General features: G+C 44.1%; 1 protein-coding gene across 4 annotated transcripts in view; it reads right to left on the bottom strand.

Moving 5' to 3' along the window:
* Positions 1-220: 220 nt before the first annotated feature.
* The window catches only part of RAD54B (RAD54 homolog B), a 62,619-nt gene continuing 44,148 nt past the window's right edge, over positions 221-18,691 (bottom strand). For 3 of the 4 annotated variants that reach the window (XM_084849114.1, XM_084849115.1, XM_084849116.1), the window contains 8 exons: positions 16,905-17,112; positions 16,249-16,388; positions 13,953-14,243; positions 10,604-10,779; positions 6,660-6,921; positions 4,133-4,199; positions 3,636-3,836; positions 227-1,820 (listed from right to left, as the gene is read on the bottom strand). In XM_084849114.1, coding sequence (XP_084705240.1) covers positions 1,621-1,820; positions 3,636-3,836; positions 4,133-4,199; positions 6,660-6,921; positions 10,604-10,779; positions 13,953-14,243; positions 16,249-16,388; positions 16,905-17,112 — 1,545 coding nt within the window. In that variant the 3' untranslated portion in view covers positions 227-1,620. Of the gene's footprint in view, positions 1,821-3,635; positions 3,837-4,132; positions 4,200-6,659; positions 6,922-10,603; positions 10,780-13,952; positions 14,244-16,248; positions 16,389-16,904; positions 17,113-18,691 lie in introns of all 4 variants that reach the window. The other variant, XM_084849118.1, reaches the window with a different exon arrangement.

The raw sequence follows: 18,691 nt of genomic DNA, 5'->3' as shown, positions 1-18,691 counted from the left end.
CTCCGTTAGAGTTCTGACTGACTGAAACCTGGAGTGGATTCACTGCCCTGCTGACATCAGAGCCGCCAGCCTCCACTGGGCCTGGACTGACTGCATGCAGAAGGCTTTTGAAATTAGACTGATGGCCGCATTAAATTAGGCCAAGGGTCACAAGTTGCCCACCACCGCGATTAAGTAATAGAGGAGAGGGTGCTTGGCGGTACACATCTGAGAAGAATTGTGGTTTGGGGGTAACATCTTTATTTTTATATTTGTTTTCTTGCACGTAGATTTTCATTCTGTCATATCAGATTATGGTGTCTGCTATTAGAAAGCCCATTAGTTCCGAATGTAGCAATGGACAGGTGGCCTCTAGCAGGTGGAGACTGCAAGAAAAGCCCCAGAGGAGGCAATACAAAAGGACTTTCAAAAATCTCGTCTTCCATGATATGGAAAAGAGGGTAACACAATAGGAAACTGCCTTATACTGAAATTGATGAAGCTACTGCAAAATTGACTACTTAGTCAGTGGCGTGCCACAGGCTCAGAGTCTTTCCCTGCCCTGTTTCCCAAGATCCTTTTGACTGGAGATACTGGGAGCTGAAACTGGGACCATCTGCTTGCAAAACACATGCTCTCCCACCGAGCTATGGTACATTTCTTAAACATTCAGGAATCAGCGAGGAGGTGGGGTGGGAAGGAGCGATCTAAGGCTATTTGCTGAGGACAATTACCATGACTAACTGCTGCACCACAGCAACAATAGATAAAAGTGGATTATTTGATATATTATTTGATATATAATCCACTTCTGGGACTAATGGATAGAAGTGGTGGATTATTTGATATTAATGTATTAAGCACTGCAAGGTATAGAAAAGGGCCACAGAAGAATGAACCCCCTCTGCACGATTGGTGCAGAGAGAAGGAGATATGCCATTGGTCAATGAAACGATTATCCAATAGATCAAACTTCCCCAACCTTGTGCCCTCCAGCTGTTTTGGACTTCAACTCCCATCAGTCCCAGCCACCATGGTGAACGGTCAGGTATGCTGGGAGTTGTAGTTCAAAGTATCTGGACGTCACAAAAGTGACAAAGGGTGCAACAGATGCTCATGACACGTGCAGAACTCTACATGTGTTGATCATATCTGATGAGATATCAAGAGTGGGGGGAGAGTGGAGTACTTGCCCACGTACAAAGTAGTGCTTTCACTACTTGGAAAATGCAATAACCCCACAACAGAAGCACAGTATTGGGGGAAGGCGTGTTAACTCTAAGCAACAAATGCATACTTATTGCTGGAAAGGGGGAGAACACAACTGTGAGATTGCATCTTCTGGCCATAATGGAGAAGAAATTATTGGATAAGAGTTACAAAATTGTTTTGCTTACTGTACCATATCAGCATAAATGGTAGCAAACGAGACTTTTTTCCCTCGGAACATTTTTTTTTAATCGTCAAAATAAATTAATACAGGGTTAACCTTATTATATGCTCTTTTTAATTCCCCAATAATCCTATTATTATTAATAACAATACTGTTGTTTAATTTTGCTTTAAAAAGATAAGACACTAGTGAACAAGAGTTCATTGTGACTAAGGGGGGAACCAACTTGCCCTACTTCAGTGGCATTCTCAGCTGGTCATATTTTGGAAAATGAATGTAACATTTTCTTTTATTCTTTCAAGGAAGGGATCAGGGAGAACTTCATGATCCACAGAAAAATGTTTCCATTCTGTCAGCTGTGACATAGATAGGGGTTTTTTGGATGAAGATTTCATATTGCTTTGGCCAAGCTGGCAGTCATGTTGTATAGAAAGCTTTTCTGAAGGACCTGAAATAAATAATTACGGAAAAAAGCTGGTGAGGTATGGCAACTGCCGCCGCCCCCAATCAGTATTTTGGACAAAGAACAATATGAACATTCAGAATCAGAGATGCAGGATCATGGGAAAGAGCCCTTAATTTGTCCTTATGTGCTCTAGGCCAGGGGTGCACAACCCGCAGCTCCCCAAGGGTGCACTGCCACGGAATCCCCCCACCCGCTTATACTCTCTATTCCTCCACTCCCCGCCCCCCGCACCAGAGACCCTCGTACAGATCACTCTTCCTCCACCTCAGCTAGTAGCAAGGAAAGAGCAATCTGTATCAAGACTGTTGGGAGGTGTGTGCGCGCGCACATGTCCATGTGTGGATGCATACATGTGAATGTGCCTGTGTGTGTATGCATCTGTATATATGTGTGTGCACATATGTGTGTGCGTGTGTGCGCATGGACCCTGACCCCTGAGCCAGCATCACATGTGGCTCCGTAGCCAAAAAGGTTGTGCACCCATGCTCCTGGTAAATAAGTAGGAGTGTGAGTGAGAGAGAACATTTAAGAAGGGGCCTGCTGGATCCAACCAAATCAAACTCTCTGGCCAATGTTATTTATTTACCAAACTTATATACCTCCCAACCGCAAATGAGCTCAGGTTGGTTTACACTCATAAACAAACAAACAAAAAACCACAACCAGAACAATAAATACAACAATAAAAACATTAAGATATTTAAAAATATATCTGATCCAGCCTCCTGTTTCCCACGGTGCTCAACCGGATACCTCTGGGAAACCGACAAGCAGGGCATGAGTACAACAGCCCTCCAGCAACTGGTGTAGACAGACAGACATTCCGCCTCTGATCCCAGATGTCGCATTCCGCCATCTGGACTGCTAGCCACTGAGAGCCTCATCCCCTGTGAATGTGTGCGGCCCCCCTTTAAAGCCATCTCAGCTAGAGGCTGTGAGCACATATTGTGGCAGCAAATTCCACAGGCCAGGGGTGCCGAACCTCTTTCAGCCCACGGGCCGAATCCCATTTTGGAGAAGCTCTTGGGGGCCGCGTTCCAGTGATGGGCGGGGTTGAAGGCAAAGGGGCGGGGCCAAAATACAAAAGGCAATAGTCTGTCGTAGCTTCAAGCTCTTCCTGCCAGTAACTCAGCCTTAGGAGAGGCGTTTCAGCCTTTTAGAATGGAGAAGAAACTGCGCAAAAGCCAGGAGGCCACCAAATGATTGGTGGTTGGGTGGAAGGGGGTGGGGCCATGGAGGGGCCACTGCTCAGTGGTGGAGCGCATGCTTTGCATGCAGAAGATCCCGTGTTCAAGCCCCGTGTCTCCAGCTGAGAAAGGATCCTGCCTGAAACCCTGGAGAGCCACTGCCAGTGTTGACAACACCGGGCGATATGGTCCAATGGTCTGACTCAGCATAAGGCAACTTACGTTCCTATGAAGGGAGTGTGGGCATCTGGCGAACCCTGGAGGGTTGGGCTGAGACCCCAGAAAGGCCAGATGTAGCCCCCCCTGCCAGAGGATCTCCGCCCCTGCCTTAGGTTAGCTATGCAATCCGTATAGAAGTTCTCCCTTTCGCCTGTCTTGAATTTCTCCCCTGTGACTATGACTAAATCCAGGTTACATTTTTGCACAAAAAGGCCTAGCTGAAAGGCACCTTAGAGAGGCAGTTTGCTGTTTACGTAAATCCAAGTAGTATTGAAATTTAGTACCAATCCCAGTTTCTGCCAATTAGGTAAAAACAAAAGGCACCATCAGATCTACAATTGTACATCGGTGTTTGAAGGAAGCCAAGAAACAAAAGAAAAACAAAACTCACCTTGAGCATCTTTCTTCCCCATACATTTACACTCCAGCAGATCATGGGTGACAGAGTTGGAATCTTCATGAAGTATAAACAGATTCCTAAGTTCTTCAACAGAAAAGCGGATGTGTTCAGTTCCCCTGGAGAAGTCTACAACTGCCCCCGAGAGCCCTTGCTTACTGATCTGCCTCTGATAGATTTTCTCTTCTATTGTGCCTGCAGTGAAGAAAGCATATTCACTAAGACCCCTCCAGAAACAATGACCTGAAATAGTAGCCAACAAAAATTCGCCTTCTGATTCTTAAGAATGTCTGCATCCAATTGCACTAACCCAGGCTCCCCCAATCTGGTGCCCTTCAGAAGTGTTGGCCTACAACTCCCATCATCTCCAGCCAGCACTGGTGCTGGCTGAAGATGATGGGAGTTGTAGGCCAATGCCTCTGGAAGGCACCAGGTTGGGAAGGTTGTACTAATCAAATTCAAACAGCATTGACAATTATGATGTGGCAGACCTGTCGTTAGCAGCCTGTAAATATGCACCATGCGCCTCTGTCCATCTCGCCACACTCTGGCCATTGCCTAAAAGAGAACAAGACAGTAGCGATTATTAGGCAGGCTGTTCCATCTGTTGTGCTGGGCAACATCATATCACCAGTTTTGGGTATTTACTGTTGTTTCTTAATATTTGGTTGGCAATTCCTTTTATGACCTGACTCCTGTTTTTACTATGAGCCCCCTGAGTTTGGAAAGAAAAACCGCTGCAACTTAATCCTATGTATTTTTGTTTAAAAGTGAGTTCCACTGAGGCCAACAGGGCTTATTCTTAAATAAGGGTCAAAACTACATGTGAGATGAGAGTACGGTGACTGGAGCCTCCCCATGTACTTTTCTTCTTCAAAAAGCAGCTGTATGTGTGTTGGGAGGGGAGATTTGGATTATGACCATGGGAGGGCAGTCAAGTGTTTACTCCCTTCCCGAATTTCCTGAAGAGAATCACCGGCTCTCCCTGAAGTTACTGTTAATTGTGGAGAGGATAACATGCAGGCCCTCCATGGCTAATAGGAGCTTCAGGGAGAGGGACTGATTTGTATCAGGCAATCTGCATAAAGGGTTAAAAAGAACTCACCCCTGTGCCACGGCCCAATCAAAACCAGGTTTTCCCACAGCTGCATTTTGGACAAGAAAAATAAGACCTTGGGAGCTCCAGTACATGGGGCTCCAGTCACATCAACTTTTGATGCCAAGTGTGCATAGGTGTTGAGACTTAGGAAGATGCCATTAAAACAGGTTAAAAGCAACAAAAACAATAATACAAATCTAAAAGGCCCAGGAGAAGAGAAAGGTCTTTGTCTAACACCGAAAAGATAACAGTGTGGGCACCAGGCAAGCCTCCTTGGGGTGCCACAACTGAGAAGGCCCTCTCTCTTGTAGCCACCTAGCTAGCTTCCTTGGGGGGGGGGACTCAGAGGAGGACCTCCAAAGAGGGCTTAAGGGGCCAGGCAGGTACATACAGGAGTGCTGATCATCAGTTCCAACAGCAAAGCATCACAATGCATTCACCCTTTTTCTATTGGTCTGATGACAGTGTCTTTACTATTCCTCTCCCACAAAGTCCATACTCACTCACCAACCCTTTTTCCAGCAAACCATGGAAATGCATGCCTCCACTGGACCACAGCCATTGTTTTCACACACATCTATTTTTCAAATTAACTACTTCCCTCACGATGGCCAGTCCTCAACAACTTCACCTTCTGTTGAATTACTAAGGAAAACAGCAGCTGGTCACCTCTACAGAATGTTCGTGTATGCATCTATCTCTGTGCATGCATGCAAAGTAATGGCTGGGAGCCAAAGGACAATTTTAGGTGTTCAAGAGCTTGGCCGTGTCAAGGGACATTTCATTTTTACTTCTTTGAACAGCAGGCCCCAATGCCACATCACACTTCTTTTAATGCCCTTCTGTTTCAAAAGCAGTTTGCTACACGGCGTGGGTGTGAAGACCTAGCTGCACAGTTTTTGGAGTTCCAGCCAGGTTCTGCTGATAACAACAATAGTGTTTAGTGTCCAGTCCCCTTATCATCTTCATTGCCTTCGTAGAGGGCAACGAAGATGATCAGGGGACTGGAAACAAAGCCCAATGAGGAGAGACTGAAAGAACTGGGCACATTTAGCCTTGAGAAGAGAAGACTGAGGGGAAATATGATAGCGCTCTTCAAGTATTTGAAAGGTTGTCACGGAGAGGAAGGCCAGGATCTCTTCTCGATCATCCCAGAGTGCAGGACACGGAATAATGGGCTCAAGTTACTGGAAGCCAGATTCCGGCTGAACATCAGGAAAAACTTCCTGACTGTTAGAGCAATATGTCAATGGAGCCAATTCCCTAGGGAGGTGGTGGGCTCTCCCACACTGGAGGCATTCAAGATGAGGCAGGACAGCCATCTGTCAGGGATGCTCTGACTTGGATTCCTGCATTAAGCAGGGGGTTGGACTCAATGGTCTTGTAGGCCCCTTCCAACCCTACTATTCTATGATTCTATGATTTTGTTAGTCTTTAAGGTGTCTCAAGACTGTTGTTTTTGCTGCAATAGACTAACATGGCTACCCTCTGGATGTTGTTTCAGGATTTCAGATGATTTAATTGCCTGCGCAAGTCGGTTCAATAATTTCTCCCTTTCTTGTAGCCTCCTCAAACTGATACAAAGGGGGGTTATACCCCTATGCAACCACCTATTCTTAAAGTAACTCTTGTATGACCCTTGGCGGGGGAACATTTGTCTGTTTGATTGAAGTGGACTTTGAACATCACATTTGCAATTTCCTATGAGAATATAAGTGAAACCTTTGCAACAGAAACATACTAATTTCACTGGCATTCATCTTTTAATCAATATGTTAAGCATGCCCAGGACACAGCATATAAAATGATCTGATCTGAATGAATGAATCCTTGAACAAAGGCTCTGCATAATTAAAAGGGATGCAGCTAATGATGGCTGGTGCTAAAGGCTTTTCAGTCCTGACATTAAAGCAACAAACCTGAATATCAGTGGCTGGATTCCAATCAATATCGTACAGGATTAAATGAGATGCTCCGACAAGGTTCAGACCCACACCGCCGGCCTTTGAACTTAGCAGAAAGATAAAAGCCGGGCAGAATTTACTATTAAAACCATCAACAATCTGTTGTCTCTGGGAGACGGGAGTGTTGCCATCAAGTCTTGTATAGGAATAGCCATAACATTTGCACACCTCTTGTAATATATTCAGCATCTGTGTGTAATTAGATACCACGATGACTCTGTCAATCCAGAATACAGAGAATTTGTTACTGGCTAATCAATATCCTCTATGTTTGTTGAACATAAGTCATACACACACACAAAATGTGCACAGATATCATCAATTATCCCAGTTTGTACCGAGGTTGGTTTGGAGTTAAAGAAAACTAAGAGCAAGATCTACGGCTACCAATCCTCAATTATCATGCACCAGGAACTGGTCTACCATAATAGCTAAGATACAGTTCAGGAAATCCCTGGTTCGAACCTTGCCTCTGCTATGAACTTGTTAGGTGGCCTTCTGCAATCCCCTCTGTCTCAGCCTCAGTCTCCCCACCTGCAGTACAGGAGATACTAGGGTACTGACTTTATTTTATTTATTTATTTATTGCATTTATATCCCGCCTTTCTCCCTCTCGCAAGGAACTCAAGGCGGCTCAAGACTTGCCTTATAGAATTGTTACAAGGATTACAACTAGATAATGGATGCGAAGCACTTAAAGTGCTTGAAAGTGCTATACAAATCGTTGTTGCTGTTGTTATTATTATTATCGCCCCCTTACTAGCAAATTCCATGTTAAAAGAGAAGCAATTAATAGAGTTCCTTACAGCACGTTCTTGTGGCAGATTTCATGCAATATTTTTGCTACTGACAGGAAACTTTGGTTCATGCTGAAGAAATATCCAGATGACCGGAAGCCTGAGTTTGTGGAAGGATCAGGAACTTATGATGGACAAATGAGATAATCCTATGAAAAGGACTAGGTGGGAACATCATGGAGAGCCTGTGTGGTGCAGTGGGTAGAAAATGATGCAGTCCTAGGTCTAAATCTCTGCTGAGCCATGGATCTCGATGGGTGGCCTTGGGCCAGTCACTGTTTCATAGCCTAAGCTACCTGATAGGATTGTTGTGACAATAAAATATGGGCGGCGGGGGAGGGGAGGCCTATGTACACCACCCTGAGCTCCATGGAGGAAAAGTGGGATATAAATGTAATAAATCATGAATGATCAGAAGTTGATTATGAGCCATCACTGCCATGAGTCTACCAAGGCTGAAAAGCCCTACCTTCGATGCAATGCTGATAAGAAATTATAATCGTGTCTTAGGTTTTTAGTATTTTTGTTATTGTTATTTTATATTGCATTTGAAATCTTGTTTCTGTTTGGTGAGCCACCCAGGGAACTTATGTGGCAGCTATATAAATACAGTTAATAAATACATAAATAGTGAAAAGGCAGGTTGTAAAAGTCTGAACAAATTGACACTTTTTCACCATCACAATATGCATGTACATGATGCATGGTAAAGTGTCTGTGCATTACAGTAATGTATAAGATGCCATGCTCCAAATAAAAAATTACAGGCAATTTTCCCATTCCTGAATAGAAGAGATATTTCTAGAAATTATTTCATTTAGGAGTCCACACACTGTACATGTAATGTGATTCTGGTGAAATATGGTACCAACAACACAGAGAGAATGATTTTAAAATGTCAAAATAAAATGGCTTAGTATAAGCTGCAGGAGACATGCCAACAATGCACAATGTTTGAAGCTTTTCCCAAACATTTTCTCAGAAAAAGGCAACTGCAAGCTGCTAACAGTACAATCCTAGACATTTCTAGTCAGAAGTAGTTTCTATTCAGTTCAATGGAGCTCACTCCAAGGTAAGAAGGTACAGGATTGCAGCCTGACAGTGCAATCCTATGTATATAGGTATAGAAATAAATAAATAAATAAATCTCTATTCAGCAGTAAGCCCCATTGAGTTCAATAGGGCTTACTCCTAGGTAACTGCATATAAGACTGTAGCCTAAATGCCTCTCTAAATAGAACACATGGCGAAGACAGAAAAATTATCTGTGCAGGAAAGAGCTCATAGGCAAGTAGTAAATAAAGTCATTTTTATGGAACAGTATTCAAAAACTGGACATCTTAGGAAATACTGCCAGAACTACTGGCAAAGTGTTAGGGCAAACTACACAGGAGGGTTTCAGTGGCTCTTTGTTTTACTCCAGATGTTACTGTTGTGTATATTTTTAAAGCTTAATCTGAGTGTTTATTGCTTTGTAATTTTTATTGTTTGATTTCTTTGCTTCTTTTTGAGAAAGGCAAGATAAACTTTAAAATAATAATAATAATAATAATTATTATTATTATTATTAACATTTCTATACCGCCCAATAGCTGGAGCTCGCTGGGCGGTTTTACAAAGATTAAAAACATTAAAAATACAATATACAAAGATTAAAAACCATTTACATAAAAAACAGACAATATACACAAAAGAAATATATATCTTAAACAACTTCAGACAAATGAGGAACACGGGTATCTTGGTGATTGCTTTATCTTGCCATTCCTTAAAAAAAATTATTTAAGGTTTCTATTTTTCATTGTAATAAACAAATAATACGAAATTGGCATAAACCCTATGCAATAAAATAACTGTTCATTTGTTTTGTAAAAATACATCCATCATATCACAGTGCAATACTCCCCATGATTAGATCTGATCTTGGAGAGGGGCTGTGGCTCAGTGGCAGAGCCCCTGCTTTGTAAGCAGAAGGTCCCTGGTTCAATCCCTGGCATCTCCAGTGAGGGCTGAGGAAGAATCCTGCCTGAAACCCAGGAGAGCCGGCCGCTGCCAGTTCGCATAGACCAGCTTTCCCCGACCTGGTGCCCTCCAGATGTTTTGGACTGCAACCCCCAGCATAACATTGGCCATGCTGGCTTGGGCAGATGGGAGTTGAAGTCCAAACCATCTGGAGGGCACCAGGTTCGGGAAGGCTGGCGTAGACAATATTGAGCTAAATGTGCCCACAGCCTGACTTGGTATAAAGCAGCTTCCTGTGGTCCTACTTAATGAATATGACAAGGGTCCTCAATGCGGTGCCCGGGGGTGCCATGGCACCCATGGGGGCCTCCAATGGCACCCACAAAGCTCTCCCCTCCCTGTCCCCTTAAAAAAAAATATTTTAACAAAAACCTTGGGAAACATTAGGGCAATCTTCTTTTCCTTTCTCGTCTCTGGCCTTGCTCTTTCTCTCCCCTCTCCCCCTTTGCCTTGCTCTTTCTCTCCCCCCCTCGACCTCTAGCTCACTTTTGATTAGCCAGACCCCCATGGCAGCCATTATGCAACTGGCCACATCCACAGTGGGAGCCATTTTGTGGTGGTGCCCACAGCAGCTTCTCACATTCCCAAATCTGCCTACGGGTCCAAAAAGGTTTGGGGCTCCTGGAATATGAAGTGAACAAATTATTACATTGTAGTGCAGCCTTCCCCAACCTGGTGCTCTCCAGATGTTTTGGGCTTCAACTCCCAACATCCCCAGCCACCATGGCCAATGGTCAGGAATGCTGGGAGTTGTAGTCCAAAATATCTGGAAGACACCAGGTTGGGAAAGGTTGTTGTAGAGGCTCAGTTTTCTTCTTTCAAAGAGCTCAGGGTGGTTTTCATGACCTGTCCATCCCCACAACAACCCTGCATGGTAGCTCAGCTTAGAGAGATGGGCAGTTCAGGCAGATGCTATCTGCATAACTGCGGGGGGTGGGGAGTACTTCTTGCTTGCTTTGTGTATATCCATGCAGTTGCTGGGAATGTCTGAAATGAGTTGAAGTCATTTGAGGGAAAGTGGCTTAAATCAAAAGGTTCAACTGCACTCAAAAAGAAAAGCCAGTCAACCTTTGTCCCTACCTTTCTGAAGGGCTGAGATCATGGATTGCTGCCAGCAGCTGCGTCAGCACCTTCAGTTTCCCACAGTCGGTCTCGGAGAAAGAGCTCGGGGTATATTCTTGCGAAAAAATATCAAGCAGCCCCTCGTAGAGGTTCTGCTTCTCTTGCTTGTCACCAGTGGGATCCCATTCTTTCTCCTGTGAAAAACAGAATATTCAAGAACTTGAACAACTCTCATGATATATAAATATAGGTTCCAAATGTGATAACCCCATTCATTTGCTAAGATATGCATAAAAATGTAAATATTTGAACTAGAGTTGCCCAAGGTACAAAGATAATCTACACAAAAAAGAATGACCGCAATGAAGATTCTAATGAAGAAATCATCATTCTACAAGTACTGCCACCTTTTTTAAAGGAATGCGGCTTCCAGGATCTACTTGGTTTTTTTTACTAGCATTCACAGCCCAGGGTGTATTTGTTTTTTGAGTATCTGAACAGTCCTTCCACATAAAAATCCACTCATATGTTGTTGTCATCGTTAAATGACTGGGAGCCAGAAATCCTTGTCAATCTACTTCTGATCAACCAGAGATCTCCCAGGAGATTCCGACCTACCTTCTGCCCATCTCTGGTTTATAGAGAAATAGAGAGATTGTGGGGGGTGACACTGCCAGCATGTGGCCTCCGAGAGATTACTTCCAAGGAAATGTGGCCCTCAATGGGAAAAGGGCTGCCCACTCCTATTTTGAGAGCTGCACATTTGCAGGGGGAATTTTCAGTGGAAAAACAGCATGGCAGTGAAAGGTTTAAATGCCCTTCTACATGTGGTCCTCATCCTGATTGGGGGGCCCCATGACTGCTTTTGGTAAAGAAAAAGATGCCCAAACATGATTTCCAAACATGCCACTAATACAGGAGTGGGCAAGCTTGGAAGGTCCAGGGGTCACTTTTGCCCCCAGACCACCCCTTGGGCTACTCCAGATGCCATTTTGGTGGCAAAAAAATATTTTCCCTCCATTGGGGGGGGTTCCCCTGAATTTCAGGGAGTCGCAGGGGCTGCACTGGGAGACTGCAAGGGCCGCATGTTACCCAACCCTGCACTAGCATAACATCTAGTTTGAACCACTGTGCTGGGCTAGATGGACCCATAAGGCATCTTTCTGCACAGGGGCTCTTTGGAAGTTGCAAAGGAGGTCCTTGGCAGTCAAATCAGCATGGGAAACATTCTGCAAGGGTATGACATTGTAAAACCACTGCCCTAGAGGAATTATGGGCTGCGTCCAGATGGAAGGCTCCTAGCACTACCTTTCTGAAAGCATTGTACCGGAATTCTGTCTGTTCTTTCTTAATGGATTATCTACAGTAATAGAAAAGACCAATGAGGTGCTGGGAAAACATGGGAAGGCTACAAGTTGAAGTCAGCATCATCTGGACATCCACCCACCCCAGTAAAATCCCACGAACTAGGCACAGCGATGAAAAGCCCCATTTGGAAGCACCCATGTGTCCTACTGGCCATACATAACAGTGGAGAGACATTCCTTCGCGAAAGGGCTAGATAAGATCCACTGACATGCATCTCTTGAAATCTTTTATTAAACAGTTTGAAAGGAAGGGAGGTGGGAAGAGGAAAACCCGACTAATAATGAGAGCAGAAGTTAGCTGAGATAATAAAGTCTGTAGGGAACTGAATTGATAAAGATTAGCATTTTGTTTTTACACTTTCCAGGGTTGAGGTTTTTGAAGATTTAAAAAGGTCCAGCTACTTTCTGACGTATGGAATTTCCCTGGAGATTGTAGCTGAACAGCTGGTAGCAGCAACAGTAGCAGATACTGCTGCAGTTAGTAACAAGCAAGGAGGCCTCCAGGCAGAGGGGAAAGGAGACAAGGAGGATTCAGTCATCCTGTAACAGCAGCAGGGACAGCTGAAGGACTGGGGGAGAAATCATTTGAATTTTTCCTCCAATGCCTTCAACTGTAGCTGATGCCACTGATCCTGGGAGCCATCAAAGGACAGACTAACATCCATTGCACAGCCTTACTTCTGCAGCAATTTCTGGAGAGGGAAGAATTTTCTCCAAGGTTGCCATAAGCTGGTTGCCTTCAAAATGGGGGGGTCCTTCCCTTTGGGGGTTGCCTGAGGATGCTACCCTTGAGGTGTGTGTTTTAAGATTAAAGATCTGCAGCTAGGGATGTCCACCACTGAGAAATCCGGTTGTTTTTTGATTCGACAGAGTTCCACAGCATGTACGACTTGCTTTGCGTTTGCAAGCTGAGTTGCGGGCTTTCCCCCAAACTCCAGGAATTCTTTTCCACCTTTTTCTCAGGTTCTGTAATTTGAGCAGATTTCCGAGCAATTTGCGCAGATTTCCGAGCAATTTGCGCAGATTTCTGAGCAATTTGCACGGATTTGGCCAAACTGCATGAATTCAGCTATAATTCGCACAAAATTGCTCAGAATTTTGCGCAAATTGCAAAACACGCAAGGGGAAAAATGCACAAACAACATGGAAAATTCTGCGAACTGGCCCAACTCGCTGCAGATCTAGTCAGGTGCAACAGCAGGAAACAAAATCCAGGGGGCCAAACCTAGGAAAACTTGTAGAACTCCACCCCCCAAACGGATTTCTCTGACATCCCTATCTGTAGCCCAGGTAAGAGATGGGGGAAGAACTGAATGGAAGGCCCAGGTGAGAGCTGGGGGGTGGGCTACCACAAATGAGAGACACGGCTGCCACCTGATGTAAGTATGGGATTTGTGTCCTTCTTTTGTTGCCTGCTGAAATTGAGATCTATCGGCTCTGCAAGCACCATACCTATTTTCTATTTAGAGGATTATGTCTGCACCCAAGCTAGTTGGTTTGATGCTGCTTTTTTACTTCGTTTCTTAACTAGATGATAAGTAATATTATCAGGCTGCTGACTCATAATTTTTTTTATGTTTCATTGATACAATTGGGAATGATTATACTGCATTTATTGATTTTTGTGATATATTATTTTTAAATTGCTGTTATTTTTTATTGAATTGCTTGATATGCTATTGTGGTTTTGATACTGGACAGTGGGTTGTATTCAATGTTAGTCTAAATTAAGTCCTATTCATTTTAATGTGTCTACTCTAAGTAGGCCTAACACTGGATACAACCCATTGGTTTTCAGCTGTCATCTTGACTGAAATGTTATTTATTTTGTTTTTCATGGAATTGTCATGAGCCTCTTTGTGAACAAGCCAGTTGTGGAAAAGCAGAGTATAAATTTTAAATTAAATCATAATCTGTACTGAATGTCAACTTAAATATCAATTCCAGGCTTCCCCATCAGACAGATTGTCTAAGAATCTATGTTTAAACAAAACACAAACCTTCATTGCCTTGAAGAGAAGGCAGGGATGGTTGCACAGTTTTTTCAGAGCTCCAATACAGATTAAATGTGGGCTGTTCTCCAGACTGCCTTGTAGGCAAGATCTAACAACCTGAGAGCTTAGCAGCCTGCGATAGAGATCAAGCTGCAATGCTGTTGGGCGACAGAAAAGGATGCTCTCCTTTTTAGGAGGGAGGAATTTGTTGATGACATCTTGGGTTCTTCTAAGAATGAAGAGTCCAGTCAGGCGAGTGAGCTCTGCTGCCCTTCTCTCTCCCAGTTCAATTTCCTCCTAGGAAAATGAAGCGGATGGTCAAGTGTACTCATACAAGCTATAGATTGTCTACTGACACCTTCTACTGCTTCTTGTCTGCCCTCCATAGGGTCTCCCTTTCCCGATACACATGCCTCCTTGGAGTCTTGTTCCCTCTTCCTATATCTTTCCTCCCTCGTGTTCATGAGCTCCCTCCTGGATGTCCATCCTTGCACCCTTCAATCATTGCCCCTTCTCTGGTGTTCAGAATATAATAAAGGATTGATAATAATTCTCTTTCTTTAACAGAGCAATCCTACACATGTCTATTCAGATGTAAGTCCCATTAAGTTAAATAGTGCTTTTACTCCCAAGTAAGTAGGACTGCAGCCTAAGACTACAGTCTTATACACATTTCCATGGGAATAAGTCCCACTGAACTTCGTGGAACTTACTTCTGAGTAAGACATGTATAGGATTGCATTGTAAATCTCCTTTCCTGTTTTTCTAAGCCCTACTACATATTCCCCTTCCTTCCTTCTCAGAAGCTGCAATCACAGTATGCAACTGCACAACAAACATACCATCAACCCCACCTTCTCTCTCTCCCTCCCTTCTCTGGGAAGTCTTCGACAGTTAACCTTTTAACTGCTATTTTGTTGTATTTTCTGAATAAAATGTTTATGAAAACCTCTGACTTAATCTCCATTGCTCCCCTGAGTACCTTACATGGGCATCCCACTGTCCTGACTAAACAATCCTCAGTTACTCGTGCTTGGCTCTCTGGTGTTTCGATTAGAGTGCTAGTTTCTTGACCAGCGCTATTAGCCAGAGAACAGCCTGTCTCCTGGCAGAATAGAGCCAGGACTGCATTGGGAAACAATTCACCTAGCACATTTCAGCTGAAATCCCCCGTCATCCATGTTCTGGAAGTGCTTATTACCCGAACATGAAGTAGTAGTCTGCAAATGTGTATAGAGAAATGTGTCCTGAGCAAGATGTACAACTTTATTCCTAAAAGAAAGAGATCCTTTAGGGACATAGGAAGCTCCTTATAATCACACCATTGCTCCACTAGCCCAGTACTGTTGACAATGACTGGCAGCCGCTCTCCAGGGTTTCAGGCAGGGTTCTTTCCTAGCTCTACCTGGAGACGCCGGGGATTGAACCTGGGACCTTCCGCATGCAAAACATGTGTTCTACCACCAGGCTATGGTCATTTATAACAGGGTGGTTGGCAGAGCTGAGAGAGTTGGATCTCTGAACCCTGACATAGTCTTTCTGAATCCTGAGAGGAAGTGAAATGCAGTACACACTCAATAGACAGTACTTTCAGGTTTCCATGGCACTCAACATCATAAGAACATAAGAAGAGCCATGCTGGGTCAGACCAAGGGCCCATCTAGCCCAGGATTCTGTTCACACAGTGGCCAACCAGCTGTCGACCAGAGACCCACAAGCAGGACACAAGTGCAAGTAGGACCCTCCTGCCCATGTTCCCCAGAACCTGGTGTACATAGTATACTGCCTCTGATTACGGGGGGTAACACAGAGGCCTCAGGACTAGTCACTATTGATAGCCTTCTCCTCCAGAAATTTGTCTAACCCTTTTTTAAAGCCATCCAAATCGGTGGCCATCACTACATCTTGCGGTGGTGAATTACATAGTTGAACTATGCACTGTGTGAAGCAATACATCCTTTTATATATCCTGAATCTCCCACCAATCAGCTTCACGGGATGACCCTGGGTTCTAGTATTATGAGAGAGGGATAAAAATGTCTCCCTATCCACATTCTCCACACCATGCATAATTTTATACACCAGTATCATGTCACCCCTTACTCACCCTTTTTCCAAGCTAAACAATCCCAGCTGCTGTAACTTTCCCTCAGGCATAAACACAACCATTCAAGAGTAAAGCAAGCATTGCTTCTTTATATAATCTCACTCAAACAGATTGTTTATTCTTCAAGCAGTCAAGGAACCTCTTAATTTTAATACAGCCAATCACAAAATCTAATTTCAGATTTTAATGACACACCTCTGTTGCTGAAGGCTCTCGGGATCTGATAATGGGTTCCTCATACACTTTTTTGTACGCAGACAAAGGACCAAGTATTCCAGGATTTACATACTCTATTAATGCATAAAATTCTTGCAGATCATTTTGCACTGGAGTGCCTTCGGGGAGAGAAAAGATGATTCAATGTGTATTTACACCTGGAAAATTTTGCTGAATTATATTACATTTTATTTGTCTTTTGCATCACTCACGACATGTAAATTTGCTGTAGGCTGAATAGCACTTCCACCAGGAGGTCAGGTCTCAACATCTCATTTGGACACTAAGCAAATTCCTCAAGTATTCTCCTGAGGGGCTGGAGTTTGTTTCTTTGTGGTTAACAAACATTGTAACAAACAATGGGTAATATCCAACCGTGTCCATCCATTTCTGCTAAAGTTTCTTTGTGGTTAACAAACAATGTAACAAACAATGGGTAATATCCAACCGTGTCCATCCATTTCTGCTAAAGTTGAGCTAGTGGAAACCAACACTTACACAACTGTAATCAGCACTTTCTAGTGCAAGGGGAAACTACTTGCAGTCAAAAGCACTAGCAGACAGACACAGTTGGATACTACCCATTTGTTTTATCCCCATGCTAGCCCACTTCTTGACAACTGAATGATACTTACCAGTAAGAATAATTCTCCTCTCACAAGGCAGGCCAGCAAGGGCAGTGGTTGTCTTAATGGAGCTGTTTTTCAAACGATGTCCCTCGTCACAGATTACAAGGCTGAAGTCTATTTTCTGAATTTGGTCCAAGGAGCGGAGAAGCATCTCATAACTAATGATCAGGACTGGATAAAGGGGGGAATTGATAAACTCTTCCACTTTGTGATCCTGCAAATCATAAAGAAAATGTTGAAAGATAATTTATAATAATTTAAATTAATTAAAATGCATACCCATGTGTGCTTCCTCTGACTTCTTCACACATAGTTAATTTGTGTAACTCACTGGCCGAGTCCACACATAATGAGAAGCCACCATGGGTAAATTTCGCTGGGGGGCTTCTCGTTGCAGCAGCTGCCACCATTTTAAATATGCAGGGCAGGGCAGGGGTGTGCCATAGCTTCTCGTTACATGCGAACACAGCGAGGGTGGGTTGTTAGGGTGGTTGACAAGTCACCCGCAACCCTAAAACAGCCCATGGGTTCTGGGTGGCTTGCCAACCACCCCAATAACCCACCCTCGCTGGATTCGTGGGCTGCCCATACAGCTTCAGCTACTGGGCGGTACAGAAATGTAATTAATAAATAAACAAACAAACAAACAAACAAATAAATAAAATTCACATGCAATGAGAAGCTGCAGCAGCGGGGGACTTAGACTGGCAACCTGGCGCCTGTGGGTGCCGCAACCTACCGTGGCTAATAAGCCACGATGGGCTGCAGTAATCGTGCAAATCAGGTCAGTGCCACAAAATATGATGGCAGCTGCTAGCTTAGATGGCTTTAAAAGGGGACTGGGTACATTCATGGTCCATAATGTGATCGGTGGCTGCTAATGGCTACCTGGTAGCTACATATTGCCTCCAGGATCAGAGGCAATGACAGATGCTGGGTAACAATAGTGGGGGAGTGCTATTGCCTTCATGTCCAGCTGGTGGGCTCCCCAGAGACAGTGGCTGACCACTGTGGGAAACAAGATGCTGGACTAGATAGGCCTTTGGCCTAGTCTAGCAAGGTTCTTCTTAGCTATGTGGGTGTGTATAAGCATCTTCCCCCTAAGGCACATTCATGCCCGTCTCTTCACAAATGGGGTCAAAACCGTTGCACCTTCTCTAACTGCAAAGCAGCCAATGGCTCCAGGGTGGGAGCACTGTTGTGTTCCATTTTTTTCTGCCCTTGTCTCCACCAGTTGTAACAACTCACTAACAGCAGAGGAGGATGGTGGGAGAATGGATCACAGCAGATACCCTCTCCCCATGCCACTGCTGCTGCTGTGCAGGAATGAAGGAAAGAGAACTGCTCTACTTCAAAGCTCCCCATTATTCACAAGCGATGAGGTATTTTCATCCAGTTGTTGTGCTGCCAGTGGTGCAAATAGGGTGGGACTTGGGGGCAAAGTTCTAAGACACCCCAGATGACCATCCAGAGAGTGGCAGGCAACAAGGGCTTCAGGACAGCTTAAGCAAACGCCATTCAATTCCTGTAGTCATGGTGGTGCTATGATTTAAGGGGGGTTAAGAATGAAAAACTGTACATGCCCCGATTTAAAAAAAATCAGGGTTGGCAAGCAGTTTTGCTGTTATTCTGACATAGCAGGAGGAGGAAGAGAAGTGTTAGTTGTTTCCCAACTGAAGTAATATAGACGGAAGTCTTCAGTGGGCTTCCATACGGTCATTAAGGACAGGCTTTAAAATTACCTCGCCACACCGCTGTTTGCTGCAAGTCCTTGAGTAGGTTCATGGACTGGC

Source organism: Heloderma suspectum, chromosome 4 (genome assembly GCF_057233095.1).
Source record: "Heloderma suspectum isolate Gila_16-S chromosome 4, 16-S_ref, whole genome shotgun sequence".
NCBI lineage: Eukaryota > Metazoa > Chordata > Lepidosauria > Squamata > Helodermatidae > Heloderma > Heloderma suspectum.
Note: the sequence above shows the minus strand (reverse complement) of the source record. Positions and strands in the feature narration are given on the sequence as shown.